At 45.7% G+C, this 13,446-nt stretch overlaps 1 protein-coding gene across 1 annotated transcript in view; it reads right to left on the bottom strand.

Moving 5' to 3' along the window:
* The window catches only part of LOC138746668 (growth factor receptor-bound protein 7-like), an 82,613-nt gene extending 69,432 nt beyond the window's left edge, over positions 1–13,181 (bottom strand). The window contains exons 1-6 of the mRNA XM_069904959.1: positions 13,152–13,181; positions 12,521–12,650; positions 12,289–12,392; positions 12,010–12,162; positions 10,659–10,779; positions 8,460–8,567 (exon numbers count right to left, since the gene is read on the bottom strand). Coding sequence (XP_069761060.1) covers positions 8,460–8,567; positions 10,659–10,779; positions 12,010–12,162; positions 12,289–12,392; positions 12,521–12,650; positions 13,152–13,181 — 646 coding nt within the window. The remainder of the gene's footprint in view (positions 1–8,459; positions 8,568–10,658; positions 10,780–12,009; positions 12,163–12,288; positions 12,393–12,520; positions 12,651–13,151) is intronic.
* Between the last annotated feature and the right edge of the window lie 265 nt (positions 13,182–13,446).

Genomic DNA, 13,446 nt, shown 5'->3' with positions numbered 1-13,446 from the left:
TACACCCCCCTCACATTGAGGAAGGAAGGGGGCCCAGTTTTACCTCTCACAGTGAAGAGGAAAGAGGGGGGGGTCTGTGTTTCACTCCTCAGAGTGAGGAAGGGAAGGGCCTTGAAAAAGTAATGGCAGCGTCGCCACTGGGACAGACACGCAAAGAGCAAGGAGAGGAGACAGATTGCTCCTCTGCAGGGTCCGACTACCAACAGCTGCATAGAGGCTTTAAACGGCCCGTTAAAGGACCTGATGGTAGTTTATTTTAAAATCCTGGGGTTTGGGCCCAAGATGGCAGTGCCTATGTTTGGCAGTGGCCCGAGGGCCTGCAGACTCTGTGGAAGTGGAGGACTGGCACAGAGCCCCAGAAAATTGGGAGACCAACCTTAAGGAGAAGCACAAGAGACAGTGACCATGGTGGTGGGCTCCGTGGCTGAAGAACACACAGGTGGTGGGCTGCTGGTGACTCGAGGTGAACAGCCCATGCAGGCTGCAGGTGACTGTGGTCAAGAGGATCTGGAACTCAGGCTGCTGACGGTTTGAACTGGACTGTGTGGCTGTGGAGTCTACCGGAGTGCTGGAGACAAATCCGTGGACTCTCTTATGCTTCTCCCTCTCTGACTGCAAGAGGCGCCGGGCAACTTCTGCTGATGGCGAATTTGTATGCAGACTAAAGCAGATTTTGTGTAATGTTACACTTATTTATTACATGACAATAAAGGCTTCTTGAATTTCACCCCTTACTGAGAGCAACCTGCAATCAAAGGGCCACATCATGACTTTTGCACTCAACGGCCTTTCACTGTCCACGAGGAACACTCTCACTGTGAGAAACATTTTCTCCTACTTTTTAATTATTAACACTGAACCAACGCCACCATTAAGATCAACTCCACATCAACCTACAGCTAGTCAGCAGAGAGTTACAGCAAGCCCCCACTCTGACCCCTTAACCTGAAGGGGTCAGATCCAGGGGTCTGATACACACCTGCTCCTTCCTTCAGCTTGAGGGACAAACCTCAACTAGCAGCCGGCTCAGGCTGAATGAATGAATGATTAAACAAGATCTGGTTCAGAGATTTGTGAAGGAGCTATTTTTATCATCAAGCTTAACCCAAACAGAATATTTATTTTCCAATCTATTACTTATTAATTGGATTGCCAAGTCAGCAAGGAGTAGTCAAATCGGTCCATCACTACAAAGCCAAAGAATGGTGCAGCACCAGAATAAGGCCCTTTGGCCCCACTTGACCATTTTAACCCCTGGTGGCATTCCCATTTGTCCTGCATCGATCCTGTTCCTGTCAGGGTATCTGCCCTTTAAACATTGGCACTGTCCCTGCCACCAGCACCTCCTCTGACACTTGTTCCAACACCCACTGACAATACCACAGTCGTGGGTTGTATAAAAGGAGCAATGAGTCAGCTTACAGGAGGGACATTGAAACCTTGGTTGAATGGTGGACCAACAACAACCTCACACTTAATGTCACCAAAACCAAGGAACTGATTGTTGACTTCAAGAAGGGAAAACCAGAGGTATGCAATCCAGTGATCATTGGGGAAAATCAGGGGGTGGAGAGGGTGAACAAATTTAAATTCTTGGGAGTAAGAGGATCTTTCCTGGACCCAACACACAATTGTCGTTGTGAAGAAAGCACGTCAGCACCTCTACTTCCTCAGGAGTTTGCGGAGGTTTCGCAATGACATTGGAAACCTTGGCAAATTTCTACAGATATGTGGTGGAAAGCGAGCTGACTGGCTGCAACACCGTCTTGTATAGGGGCACCAATATCCCTGAGAAAGCCCTGCAAAAGTAAGTGCACACAGCCCAGGACCTCATGGGTAAAACGCTCCTCACTATTGAGAACATCTGCAGGGAACGCTGCCGTTGGATAGCAGCAGCAATCATCAAGGATCCACAATACCCAGCGCACTTTCTGTTCTCGCTGCTGCCATCAGGAAAGAGGTAATAGGTGCCATAAGACACACACCACCAGGTTCAGGAACAGCTGCTACCCCTCCACCATCAGACTCCTCAACGAAAAACTCAATCAGGGACTCATTTAAGGATTTACTTTTGAAATTTGATTTTTTCTCTCTCTTGCACAGTTTGTTTACAGTTCTTTATTTGTTAACATTGAATCTGTGACCCTCTTGTTTTAAACTCCCCCACCATTGGAAAACGACTGATTGTTCCCTCTCCTTGTCCCTCATGACCTTATAAATCTCTCTAATCCCTCAGCTAACTAAATTCTGGTGAAAATAAACACGCCTATCCAATCTCGCCCTTTAACTGCAGCCCTCCACTCCAGGCGACTCCCTGGCGAGTCTTTCTAAAGCCACCACATCCTTCCTGCAGTGTGGTGACCATAATTGCACACAATGCTCTGAGTGCAGCTGAACCAACATTAACTGAAGCAGCAACATGACATCCCAACTCCATGTCTCGATAAATGAGGACAAACGTACTGTCTTCACTTACCCATCCTCCTGCGTCGCTGTGTTCAGAGAGTGATCTAGCCTTAACCCCTCTGCACAGCAACACTTCCAAGGTCCCTGCCATTGACTGGTTATGGCCAGTCCCAAAATCATGACATCACACTTGTCTGCATTAAATTCCACTAGCCACCAATCTGCCAACTTTCCAGTTGATCTTTATCTCACTCTCTCTTAATTGACTCTTATTTTCTTTCTCAAGTTCTCTCCGACATGGCTTGTAAACTTCAAAGGCCTCACTTCAAACCAAATACCTATATTTGACATTGCTTCCTTAGGATCATAGAGTCACACAGCATGGAAACAGGCCCACAGGCCCAGCTTGTCTGCGCTGAACAATGTGCTCTTCTGCTTTAGTCCCACTTGCCCATTTAGGCCCATTCCCCTTCTAATCCCTTCCCACCCATGGAGCACAATAAGTGTTTCACAAAGGAAACTAACGTACCTGCCTCCATCACATGATCTTTCATCTCGTTCCATGGGCCCATCGTCCTCTGAGTGAAGAAATGTCCCTTCAACTCCCTTCTAAATCCCACCCCATCACCTTAGAGTTATACCCTCTCATCTTATATTCTTCCACTCTTGGAAACACACCATCATTATTCATCTTATCTATGCCCATTATGATTTTATAGACCTCGATAAGATCCCCTCTCATCCTCCCAAGTTCCATGGAAAACAGGCCTGGTTTTTCCAGTCTCTCACAATAATTCAATTTCCTGAATCCTGGCAACAGCTTCATAAAGCTCTTCCATAACATTTCCAACTTTGTCACAAAACTGCACACAACCTTCCACATGTGGCCTCACCAATGTCTTGTGTAACTTCAACACCATGCCCCTGTACATATATGCAATACCCTGACTGATAACTAATCAGTTTACCTGCACCCCTGGGTTCTTCTGCCCTATACACTGTTTAGGGCACTGCTGTTAAGAGTAAATCCCAGTACCTGACTTAATTGCAGCTTCATTCCTCAATGTACTTTCCAATATTTCCCCTTCCCTTGACAGCCTGTCCACATGTTGGTGGAAAAAGTTTTCCTGAACACACCTAACAAAGTTCATCCCATCTAATTCCCCAACAATGGCATTCTAGTCAAGTTGAAATCACTAACAATAATAGGTTTGCTATTTTTACAGACCTCAGCAGTCATACTACATATTTGATCCTCTTACCCAGTGAATCTTTGGTGGGCTATTGTACGCACCCATCAAGATGAACACACCGACATGACTCCTGATTTCCATCCACTGCAAAATCTTCTTTGACTAATATTATAACCCATACCCTTCACCATCTTCCCCTCCCCCCAACTGTTCCCATCACATATGTGTAATGAGGAGAGTCACATGACCTCTTCAGCAGGAGGCTAGACACAAGTGATCCTCACCTGATAATCAAGGCCTAGCCCACCCACAAGTGAGTCACACCTTGCCTCATTTGGGCACATCTGAGCTGTCCCTCCAGCCAGCTGTAGTATAAAGCCTCTTTCTCTTTTCCTCTGGTAACAAACCCTAGCTCCACTCCAGGTGGTGAATCACAAGTCTGGTCATTGTAAGATGTGGGTGGGGGCCTATAGTGGTGTAGCTTAAGAAGGACTATTGTAACTTGTTCATTATTGTAATACATCTGTAACCAATGTGGGTGCTGTGCCTGCTGGTTAGTGAGGAGTTGATGGGCATTGCTTATGCTATCAGAACCATAGAACCATATAAAATTGCAGCACAAAAAGAGGCCCTTTGGCCCTTCTCGTCTGTGCTGAACCATTTTTTTCCTAGTCCCACTGACCTGCACCCAGTCCATCGCCCTCCATATCCCTCCCATCCATGTACCTGTCCAAATTCTTCTTAAATGTTAAAATTGAGCCCTCATTCACCACTTCAGCTGGCAGCTTGTTCCACACTCACACTGTGTGAGAAGAAATTCCCCACAATGTCCCCTTGAACTTTTTCCCTTTCACACAACGCATATCCTTTGGTTTATATCTCCCCTAACCTCAGTGGAAAAAGCCTATCCACATTTATTCTGTAAAGACTCCTTATAATACCTCTTTCCAATCTCCCCTCATTCTTCTACACTCCAGGGAATAAATCCTAACCTGTTTAACCATTCCCTGTAACTCAGTTCCTGAAGTCTGGGCAACATCCCTGCTGCACTCTTTCAATGTTATTGATATCTTTCCTGTAGTTAGGTGACCAAAACTGCATTTTGGCCTCACCAATATCTTCTACAACTTCACCATAACATCCCAACTCCTATACTTAATATTTTCATTTATGAAGGCTAATATGCCAAAACCCCACCCCCACACTGACCACCTCACATTTACCCCTCCCACACTGACCAACTCACATTTACCCCTCCCACACTGACCACCCCACATTTACCCCCATGCACTGACCATCCCTTCACTAATTGTACCACACTACCCTCACCTTCTACTATTGGCATCTGGTAATTAGCCAGTTAGCTCAGCAAGAGACTTGCCTTTTTAAACACCTGTGCTCTCTCCGACTCCTTTCCTCTGATCAAACCTTCAAAGTCCTTCAATCACAGTCTGTCTGAAAACTTTCGTGTTTGACTCTGAAGATATACAGTTGTTCCTTGATAAGTTGCACCAATGGTGTGACTTTCTCTTCACAGATTCCAGTTTTCTGACTGTTGACAAACTTACCCTGGGGCTGAACAAGGTCTCAGTATACATGTTCAATGCTCCAGGCAGCTAGTAACATCAACCCTACTGCAGCCCATAATTATACAATTACATCATACTGATTTCATATTGTTTATGGACTGCCCATCCCTTATAAATCTTTACAAAGTAACCAAGAGCATGTGATACTTCTGGCTTTCTGAAGTTGCTTAGTTGTTACCTGTTTTACATTATTCTCAAATTCTTCAGAAACACTTAACTCCATCAACACTGGAGTTGTGAACACTGGTGATCTGCCCTTCAATCTATTTTCTTCTCTCTGTCAATTCTCACCCTTCCACTCCTACAGAGAGAGCTGAGGTGCAAATTCCAGAGATTCTGTCAACACCTAATGCTCAGGTAGACTATACAACTGTGGGATCATGGTAGCCATTAAAGATCCTGTCTGCACTGACACCTCCTTGTGCATGCACTTATCCTCTGGGATCTTTAAATGAAGAAGACAAGCTGGATGGGTGATCATTTAATCATGTTAATTACAGAATTAATTAACAATTTTGATTTAGTGTATCAAGTCGCAGGGTGGTAAATCTGTGGAATTTGTTGACACAAGCAGTTATGGCAGCCAGGTCGTTGGGTGTATTTAAGGCAGAGATTAATAGGCTCTTGATTAGAGAGGTCATCAAAGATTATGGGGAGAAGGCCAGGCAGTGGGGCTGAGTGAGAGAACAGATCAACTCAGGGTTAAATGGTGGGGTACACTCAGGCTGTATAGCCTATTTCTGATCCCATGTTTTATGGCCTTACTGTATCAACCAATATGTCCATCTATCAGAGTGACATCTGGAGAGCGAGATTTGAGTCAGTTACATTCCTACCATAAGAAAAAGTTTATTTGCCTAAAACCAAGTGAAATCTTGCAGTGACTGCCTTTGTGTCGGTGTTGATTCTTTAGATAAACTATCTCACTCTGTCCTGATATTCCTGCTTCCACTGGCCTTCCAGGCCACAACTCAGTGGTGAAACGACATTCATATCACCTCTGATATATTCTTGAAGAAAATGGCCAAAAAATTAGACTCCAGCTTTCCATAGAATATTACAGTACAGAAAACTGGCCCTTCGACCCTTCTAGTCTGTGCCAAACTATTACTGTGCCTGGTCCCACTGATCTGCACCCAATCCATAGCCCTTCATACCCCTCCCATCCATGTACTGACCAAATTTTTCTTAAATGTTAAAATTCAGATTTCAGATTTATTGCCTGAGTACATATATGACATCACATACAACCCTGAGATTCCTTTTTTCCTGTGGGCAAGGCAGAATTACCACTAATTAGGGTACTTTAAAAAATAAACTGTTCACTTGCATTTACTCTATCTATACCCCTCATAATTTTGAAGACCTCTATTAAATCTACCTTTCTTCTATGCTCCAGGGAATAAAGTCCTCATCTGGTTAACCTTTCCCTGTATTCAGTTCCTGGCAAAACCCTAGGAAATCTTCTCTCCACTCTTTCAATCTTATTGATATATTTCCTGTAGTTAGGTGACTAAAATTGCACAGAATACTCCAAATTTGGCCTCGCCAATGTCTTAAACAACTTTACTATGACATCCCAACTCCTATACTCAATGCTTTGATTTATGAAGGCCAATATACCAGAAGCTCTCTTTGCCATCCTATCTACCCGTGACGCCACTTTCGGGGAACTGTGTATCTGTATTCCTCGATCTCTCTGGTCTATTGCATTTCTCAGCACCCTACTATTTAACATGTATGTCCTGGTTTGGTTTGTCCAAAGTGCAGCATCTCACACTTGTCTGCATTAAATTCCATCTGCCATTTTTTAACCCATTTTTCCACTTTTCAATATTTTTATTGTTTTTATGTAATAATTCATACATACAGAAAAATGGTTGATGTGTGACCCTGATACACCTATAACAAAGTAAGCAAACTTGTTAACATCTTTTAATGTACTGCTGCATCACCTTTCCTATGGCATGTCAGATACATCAATCACTTCAGAAGTATTTTTTCAGCTGTAAAGACCCTCAGGAGGTTATGAGCTGACAACGGTGATAAGGAAATATTCTCTTCCCTTCTTACATATGCACTTCATAGCTTGGGACACGTCGACTCTCACACTAGTTAATCTTTGCTCAGTGGATCGAGAGGAGTCCTCTGGCAGGACACTTACCTGATGATTCAGTCTGGCCAGGTGACCAGGAGTTCCTGCATCCAATTGCCAGTGGGGCAAGTCTGAGATTTCAGCTGTGACCTCAGTGCCTCCAGATCAGTATTTTTCAACCAGACGTCCGCAGATCACCGGGATTCCATAGGACAGGAAAAGGTTACAAAGGGTTGTGAGCTCAACCAGCACCATCATGGGCATCAGTCCTCAATCCATTAAGGACATCTTTAAGAGGCGGTGTCATAAGAAGGCAGCTTCCATCATGAAAGACCCTCACCATCCAGGCCACACCCTTTACTCACTGACCATCAGTGAGGGGGTACAGGAGCCTGAAGACACACACCCAACATTACATAAACAGTTTCTTCACCTCCACCATCAGATTTCTGACTGAACAATGAAACTATAGACTATGAACTATTGTATCGTGACCATTCTTTCATAGAATTTTCTCTTTATGCACTAATTGTTTACTTTAAATATTGTACTTACATAACCATAATTCTTTGCAATTTTTGCACCTGTAATGCACAATACAACTGCAACAAAACATGCTCATGTCAATAAACTTGATTCTGATTCTGGGAGAATAAAAGGATGGGAATGTTGGTGAGGGCTGGGTCACTGAGGGAGGGGATATATTGGTGGGGGCCGGATCACTGAGGGAGGGGAATGTTGGTGGGGGCTGGGTCAGTGAGGAAGGGGAATGTTGGTTTGGACTGGGTCACTTACATCCTAGGACACAGCCCCTCACAGGTGGGTGAGATGTTAATCCTCTCTGAGACAGACCAATACTGTTCATGAAACTCCTCTTCCCCAGGCTGATGTCTGGCTCCTGAAGCTCTGTTTTACTGAAGGTGGGGGAACATGCTGGTAATAGTGGTGTTGTCTCTGCACTATGTGTCCTGTTCCACACAAGGCAGGGATGGGTCTGCCCCCCAACCCAGAGTTTAGGCAGTTTAACACAAATGTACAGTCTTCCTCCAAAGTGCTTCTCTCTTTCGTCACAACGACATTAAATTAAAGGAAGCTAGATCTCTTTCAACTCACTGAATGCTGAACGGACCAATGAAATAGCACATATCTTTCGCTTTGAAACCACTCTGTACCTACCTGTAACTTGGGAGCAGTTAAAATCACTTCCCATAAGGCCAAGGTCACAGTTCTCTCTGGGAAGCCACGTGATGTGTTCACTCACTGGAAATATAGTTATAGACTGACCTTTCAAGTTGCAATCCAGATCAGTCACCAGGGTTAAAGTCTCTGTGTCTCTTTCAAGGTATGTGTTCAGCCTGGGTCACAATCCTGGGGAACGGAAGGGCTGCCGTGCATTGGCAAATTACAGTGAATCTGAAACACGGTCTACAGTGGAGAATCGACAGCTCCCCTCAATCTCAGTGGATTGACATTGAGGGGCCTGGAACAGATGAATCCGCAGGAAGCCACCTGCCCTGGCCTTGCACTGAATTAATCCCAAGCATCACGCCTGCTCCTGCAGCCAACCCTGCCCTGATTCCCAACACTGTGTGGTTACGTCATCCTTACAATGTGGCAAGTTTCTCTTGTGTCTTGGTGTGAGCTTGCAGGCGCCTCAGATTGAAGAGACTGCCATCCGTGCGGTACCGGATGTAAACAGCGTCTTCATTGTTGGGGTCTTTCATGGCTTGGTTCAGCATCATGCTGAAGAAGATTGAAAAGAGGGTTGGTGCGAGAACACAGCCTTGCTTCACGCCATTGTTAATGGAGAAGGGTTCAGAGAGCTCATTGCTGTATCTGACCCGACCTTGTTGGTTTTCGTGCAGTTGGATAATCATGTTGAGGAACTTTGGGGGACATCCGATGCGCTCTAGTATTTGCGCTCTAGAAACTTGTCCGTGAACTACTCTTTGCAGATGATGCCGCTTTAGTTGCCCATTCAGAGCCAGCTCTTCAGCGCTTGACGTCCTGCTTTGCGGAAACTGCCAAAATGTTTGGCCTGGAAGTCAGCCTGAAGAAAACTGAGGTCCTCCATCAGCCAGCTCCCCACCATGACTACCAGCCCCCCCACATCTCCATCGGGCACACAAAACTCAAAACGGTCAACCAGTTTACCTATCTCGGCTGCACCATTTCATCAGATGCAAGGATCGACAATGAGATAGACAACAGACTCGCCAAGGCAAATAGCGCCTTTGGAAGACTACACAAAAGAGTCTGGAAAAACAACCAACTGAAAAACCTCACAAAGATAAGCGTATACAGAGCCGTTGTCATACCCACACTCCTGTTCGGCTCCGAATCATGGGTCCTCTACCGGCACCACCTACGGCTCCTAGAACGCTTCCACCAGCGTTGTCTCCGCTCCATCCTCAACATCCATTGGAGCGCTCACACCCCTAACGTCGAGGTACTCGAGATGGCAGAGGTCGACAGCATCGAGTCCACGCTGCTGAAGATCCAGCTGCGCTGGATGGGTCACGTCTCCAGAATGGAGGACCATCGCCTTCCCAAGATCGTATTATATGGCGAGCTCTCCACTGGCCACCGTGACAGAGGTGCACCAAAGAAAAGGTACAAGGACTGCCTAAAGAAATCTCTTGGTGCCTGCCACATTGACCACCGCCAGTGGGCTGATAACGCCTCAAACCGTGCATCTTGGCGCCTCACAGTTTGGCGGGCAGCAGCCCCCTTTGAAGAAGACCGCAGAGCCCACCTCACTGACAAAAGGCAAAGGAGGAAAAACCCAACACCCAACCCCAACCAACCAATTTTCCCTTGCAACCGCTGCAATCGTGTCTGCCTGTCCCGCATCGGACTGGTCAGCCACAAACGAGCCTGCAGCTGACGTGGACTTTTTACCCCCTCCATAAATCTTCGTCCGCGAAGCCAAGCCAAAGAAAATGTGGCAAATACCCCTTTCAGATTCTGACCATGAAACCAGCAGCACTGAGAAGCTAATGCAGACTACATGGAGTTGATCTTTTCCGAAACACGAATATCCAGAGAGAGAAACTCCACCTCAATGCTTGTTACAGAACAGATAATAAATACATTGCTGAACTGGAATGTTGAACTACTAGATTGAACAGTGAGCTCAGTGTGAAACAGTCTCATCTCCTGTGATCAACAGCAACTCCCAGTGCCCACACTGAGTGTTTGTTTCTGCCTCCTTTGCCGTTAATGTCCCTCATAGTGATAAACTCTCCAGTGAGCCAATGGTCACGATACAATGTTGTCTAGCTCCAGTTGTCTCAAATATTTCTTGGCACGAAGTGGAGTAAATTAGTGACTTATGATTCAGTCCCCAGGAACCACGGGGGCCCCATCTCTTACCTGGGGCCTGTTGAATGTTCCATGTGGTTTCTTCCTGTACTCTGCCTTTCTGGCTCAAGACGGCTCTGGCCTTGTCTTTAGCTCTCACATAGGGTGAGGATGTCATTGGAACCTCATCATCCTATTCTTGGGAGTCAGAATCTTGGAGGATCTTTCCTGGACCAAACACACCAATGGCCTCATGAAGAAAGCACGTCAGTGTTTCTGTTTCCTCAGGAGTTTGCAGAGATTTGGTATGACATCAGAGACCCTGCAAATTTCTACAGAGGTGTGGTGAAGAGTGCACTGACCAGCTGCATCATGGTCTGGTATGAATGTAAAGCCCTGCAAAAGGTAGTGGACACAGCCAAGGACATCACACGCAAAAACTCTTCACTATTGAGTACATCTACAGAGAACGCTGCAGTCGGAGAGCAGCAGCAACCATCAAAGACCCACACCACTCAGAACATGCTCTGTTCTTACCGCTGCCGTCAGGAAAGAGGTCTAGGTGCCACAAGACTCGCACCACCAGGTTCAGGAACAGCTGCTCCCCCTCCACCATCAGACTCCTCAACAACAAACTCAATCAAGGACTCATTTAAAGACTCTAACTTGTGCACTTCATTATTTTTTTTATTCTCTCTATTGCACAGTCTAGTTTGTTTACATTTGTTTACGCTGTGAACAGTTTATTTTTGCACTACCAATTAATGGTAATTCTGCCGTACCTGCAGGAAAAAGGAATTTTAGGGTTCTGTGTGATGTCATGTTTGAACTTTGACAATAAATCTGAAATCTATTTGCTGTTTAATTGTCCAAGTGATGTAGTAAGTGAGTGGAGCTTTGGCCTAGTCCATTGGCCACATGATTGCTTAGTTCTGTCCTTACAAATTGTCCTCTGTTACCTTTGCCAAGTTGGCAGTGTATGTCTGATCATGACCAATGCAGCTTCAAGCAGGCCCTTCCAGACTTCTCATTGAACTATAGATGACCCCAGTGATAGTGAAATTGCAGATCGCAGTGGAAGCTGTTAGCGATCCAAAGCACCTGATGAATATTGGCAGGCCTCAGTCCCACAGAGCAAAGGAACAGAGAGTTTAGTCCAGTGCACATTCAGTGAAGAAATAAGGTGCTATGGGATGTGGGAAGAGACCAGAGCAACCAGAGGAAACTTGGTCCAAACATACACACAGGCAAAACTGGGTCTGGGTCAGGTGACTGGAGATATGAGACAGCAATGTTTTACTGGCTGGGACACTATGTTACTCAGATATGTTCTGAGTCCATCCCATTTTGCATGGCTCTCATCCAGCCAATGCAGCTACAGACGATTGGTGAAGATGGCCTTGTCAGTTTACATTTTGCCAACCACAGACCCAGTCTGGCTTCTTTGTAGACTCCTAGTGGTAGCTCTTCCTCCTGCATCCCTGTGGGTCTCCCCTCTCAGTGGGAAGGATGTGCTGAGGGTTCTGACAAGCTGCTTGATTGTTTCCACGTCAACCATCTCCAGATGATCACGGCACTGGTCAGTCACAAAAACGCAGAACGCAACTGGGAGAATTTTTCACCTTGGTGACATTTAAAGGACTAAACTGCTGACATTGGACCCTGCCCAGGGCAGTTCCAAAATTCCTGGGACTCTTCATACACATTCCAGAGGGTTTAGTCTGAGTGCAAAGTTACAATCTGCTTTATAAGCGGCGGATGCTTTGTTTGGTTCATTAATCATCCCATGGTAACACCAGTGTGGAGCTAGGTGTGGCCAGAGCCTAGAAGCATAGGTCCTTTTAGAGAGGTGGCTTGATGGTCACAATTGTAAAGATCCTCCCACCTATAGCTTTGCCCTCCACCCAGCAACCTGTGTGCTTATAGTGCCTGACCTTTGGGGGTTATGACGGCTATTCTGACTACTGGGAAGAACATGGCAGATGTACAACAGTGATCATTCCCCATCACTCGCCAGTGCATCCTTGAAATGGGAAATCGGCTCAACTTAATGTGGGTCTGTTGCTGAGAGAAACAAGGGAAATTACATCAGGGAATAAAGAAGTGTGGCAGAGAACTGGCAATACTTTAAAATAAAAAAAATATGTCACTCCACCAGAAGAACAGGAATGGAGGAGAAATTAGAGAATTATAAACCAGTTTACAAGCCTAGTGGTAAAAACACAAAATGCTGGAGTAGCGCAGCAGGTCAGTCTCCTTTATGCAACAAAGGTAAAAATACATAAACGACGTTTCGGGCTTGAGCCCTTCATCAAGGTGTGAGAGAATGCTGGCAGATGTTCAAACAAAAGAAGGGGGGGGTGTGTGGTAAATGGCAGGAGATGATAGGTGGAGAAGGGAGGGAGGGGACAGCAGCGATGGGGGAGGAGGGATGGCTGGGTGGGTAAGGGGGAAGGGCAGGGAGAACTGGAAAGACTGGAAAGGGGAGGGGAAAGAAGGTGAGAAAGTTTAGCAGAAAGCAGAGAAGTCGATTATGTTTTTCAGATAGAATTTGAGTGATTTTACCAGTCTGAAGAATGTCTGACGTCTCGGCATTGATCGTTCACACACGAGCGACCAAAACTCGAAATTTCCGTTTCCTTATGCGAGTTTAGACAGCATACTGGAAGTGCGGTAATTAAAGAGATGGGACTTGCTATTCATTAGCCCATTGTTCATAGAAAACCTGCAATTCAGTTTAGACTGCGGGCATTCCAGGAAATTTACTAGGGGGTCTAGGAGGTAAAATATCAGAACAGGAATGGCCCCTTCATTCCTGTTCTGACCTTTTTACACAGCTGCGTTCCGGGAAAATGACAAT

This window comes from Narcine bancroftii, chromosome 12 (assembly GCF_036971445.1).
Source record: "Narcine bancroftii isolate sNarBan1 chromosome 12, sNarBan1.hap1, whole genome shotgun sequence".
NCBI classification, from domain to species: Eukaryota; Metazoa; Chordata; class Chondrichthyes; order Torpediniformes; family Narcinidae; genus Narcine; species Narcine bancroftii.
Note: the sequence above shows the minus strand (reverse complement) of the source record. Positions and strands in the feature narration are given on the sequence as shown.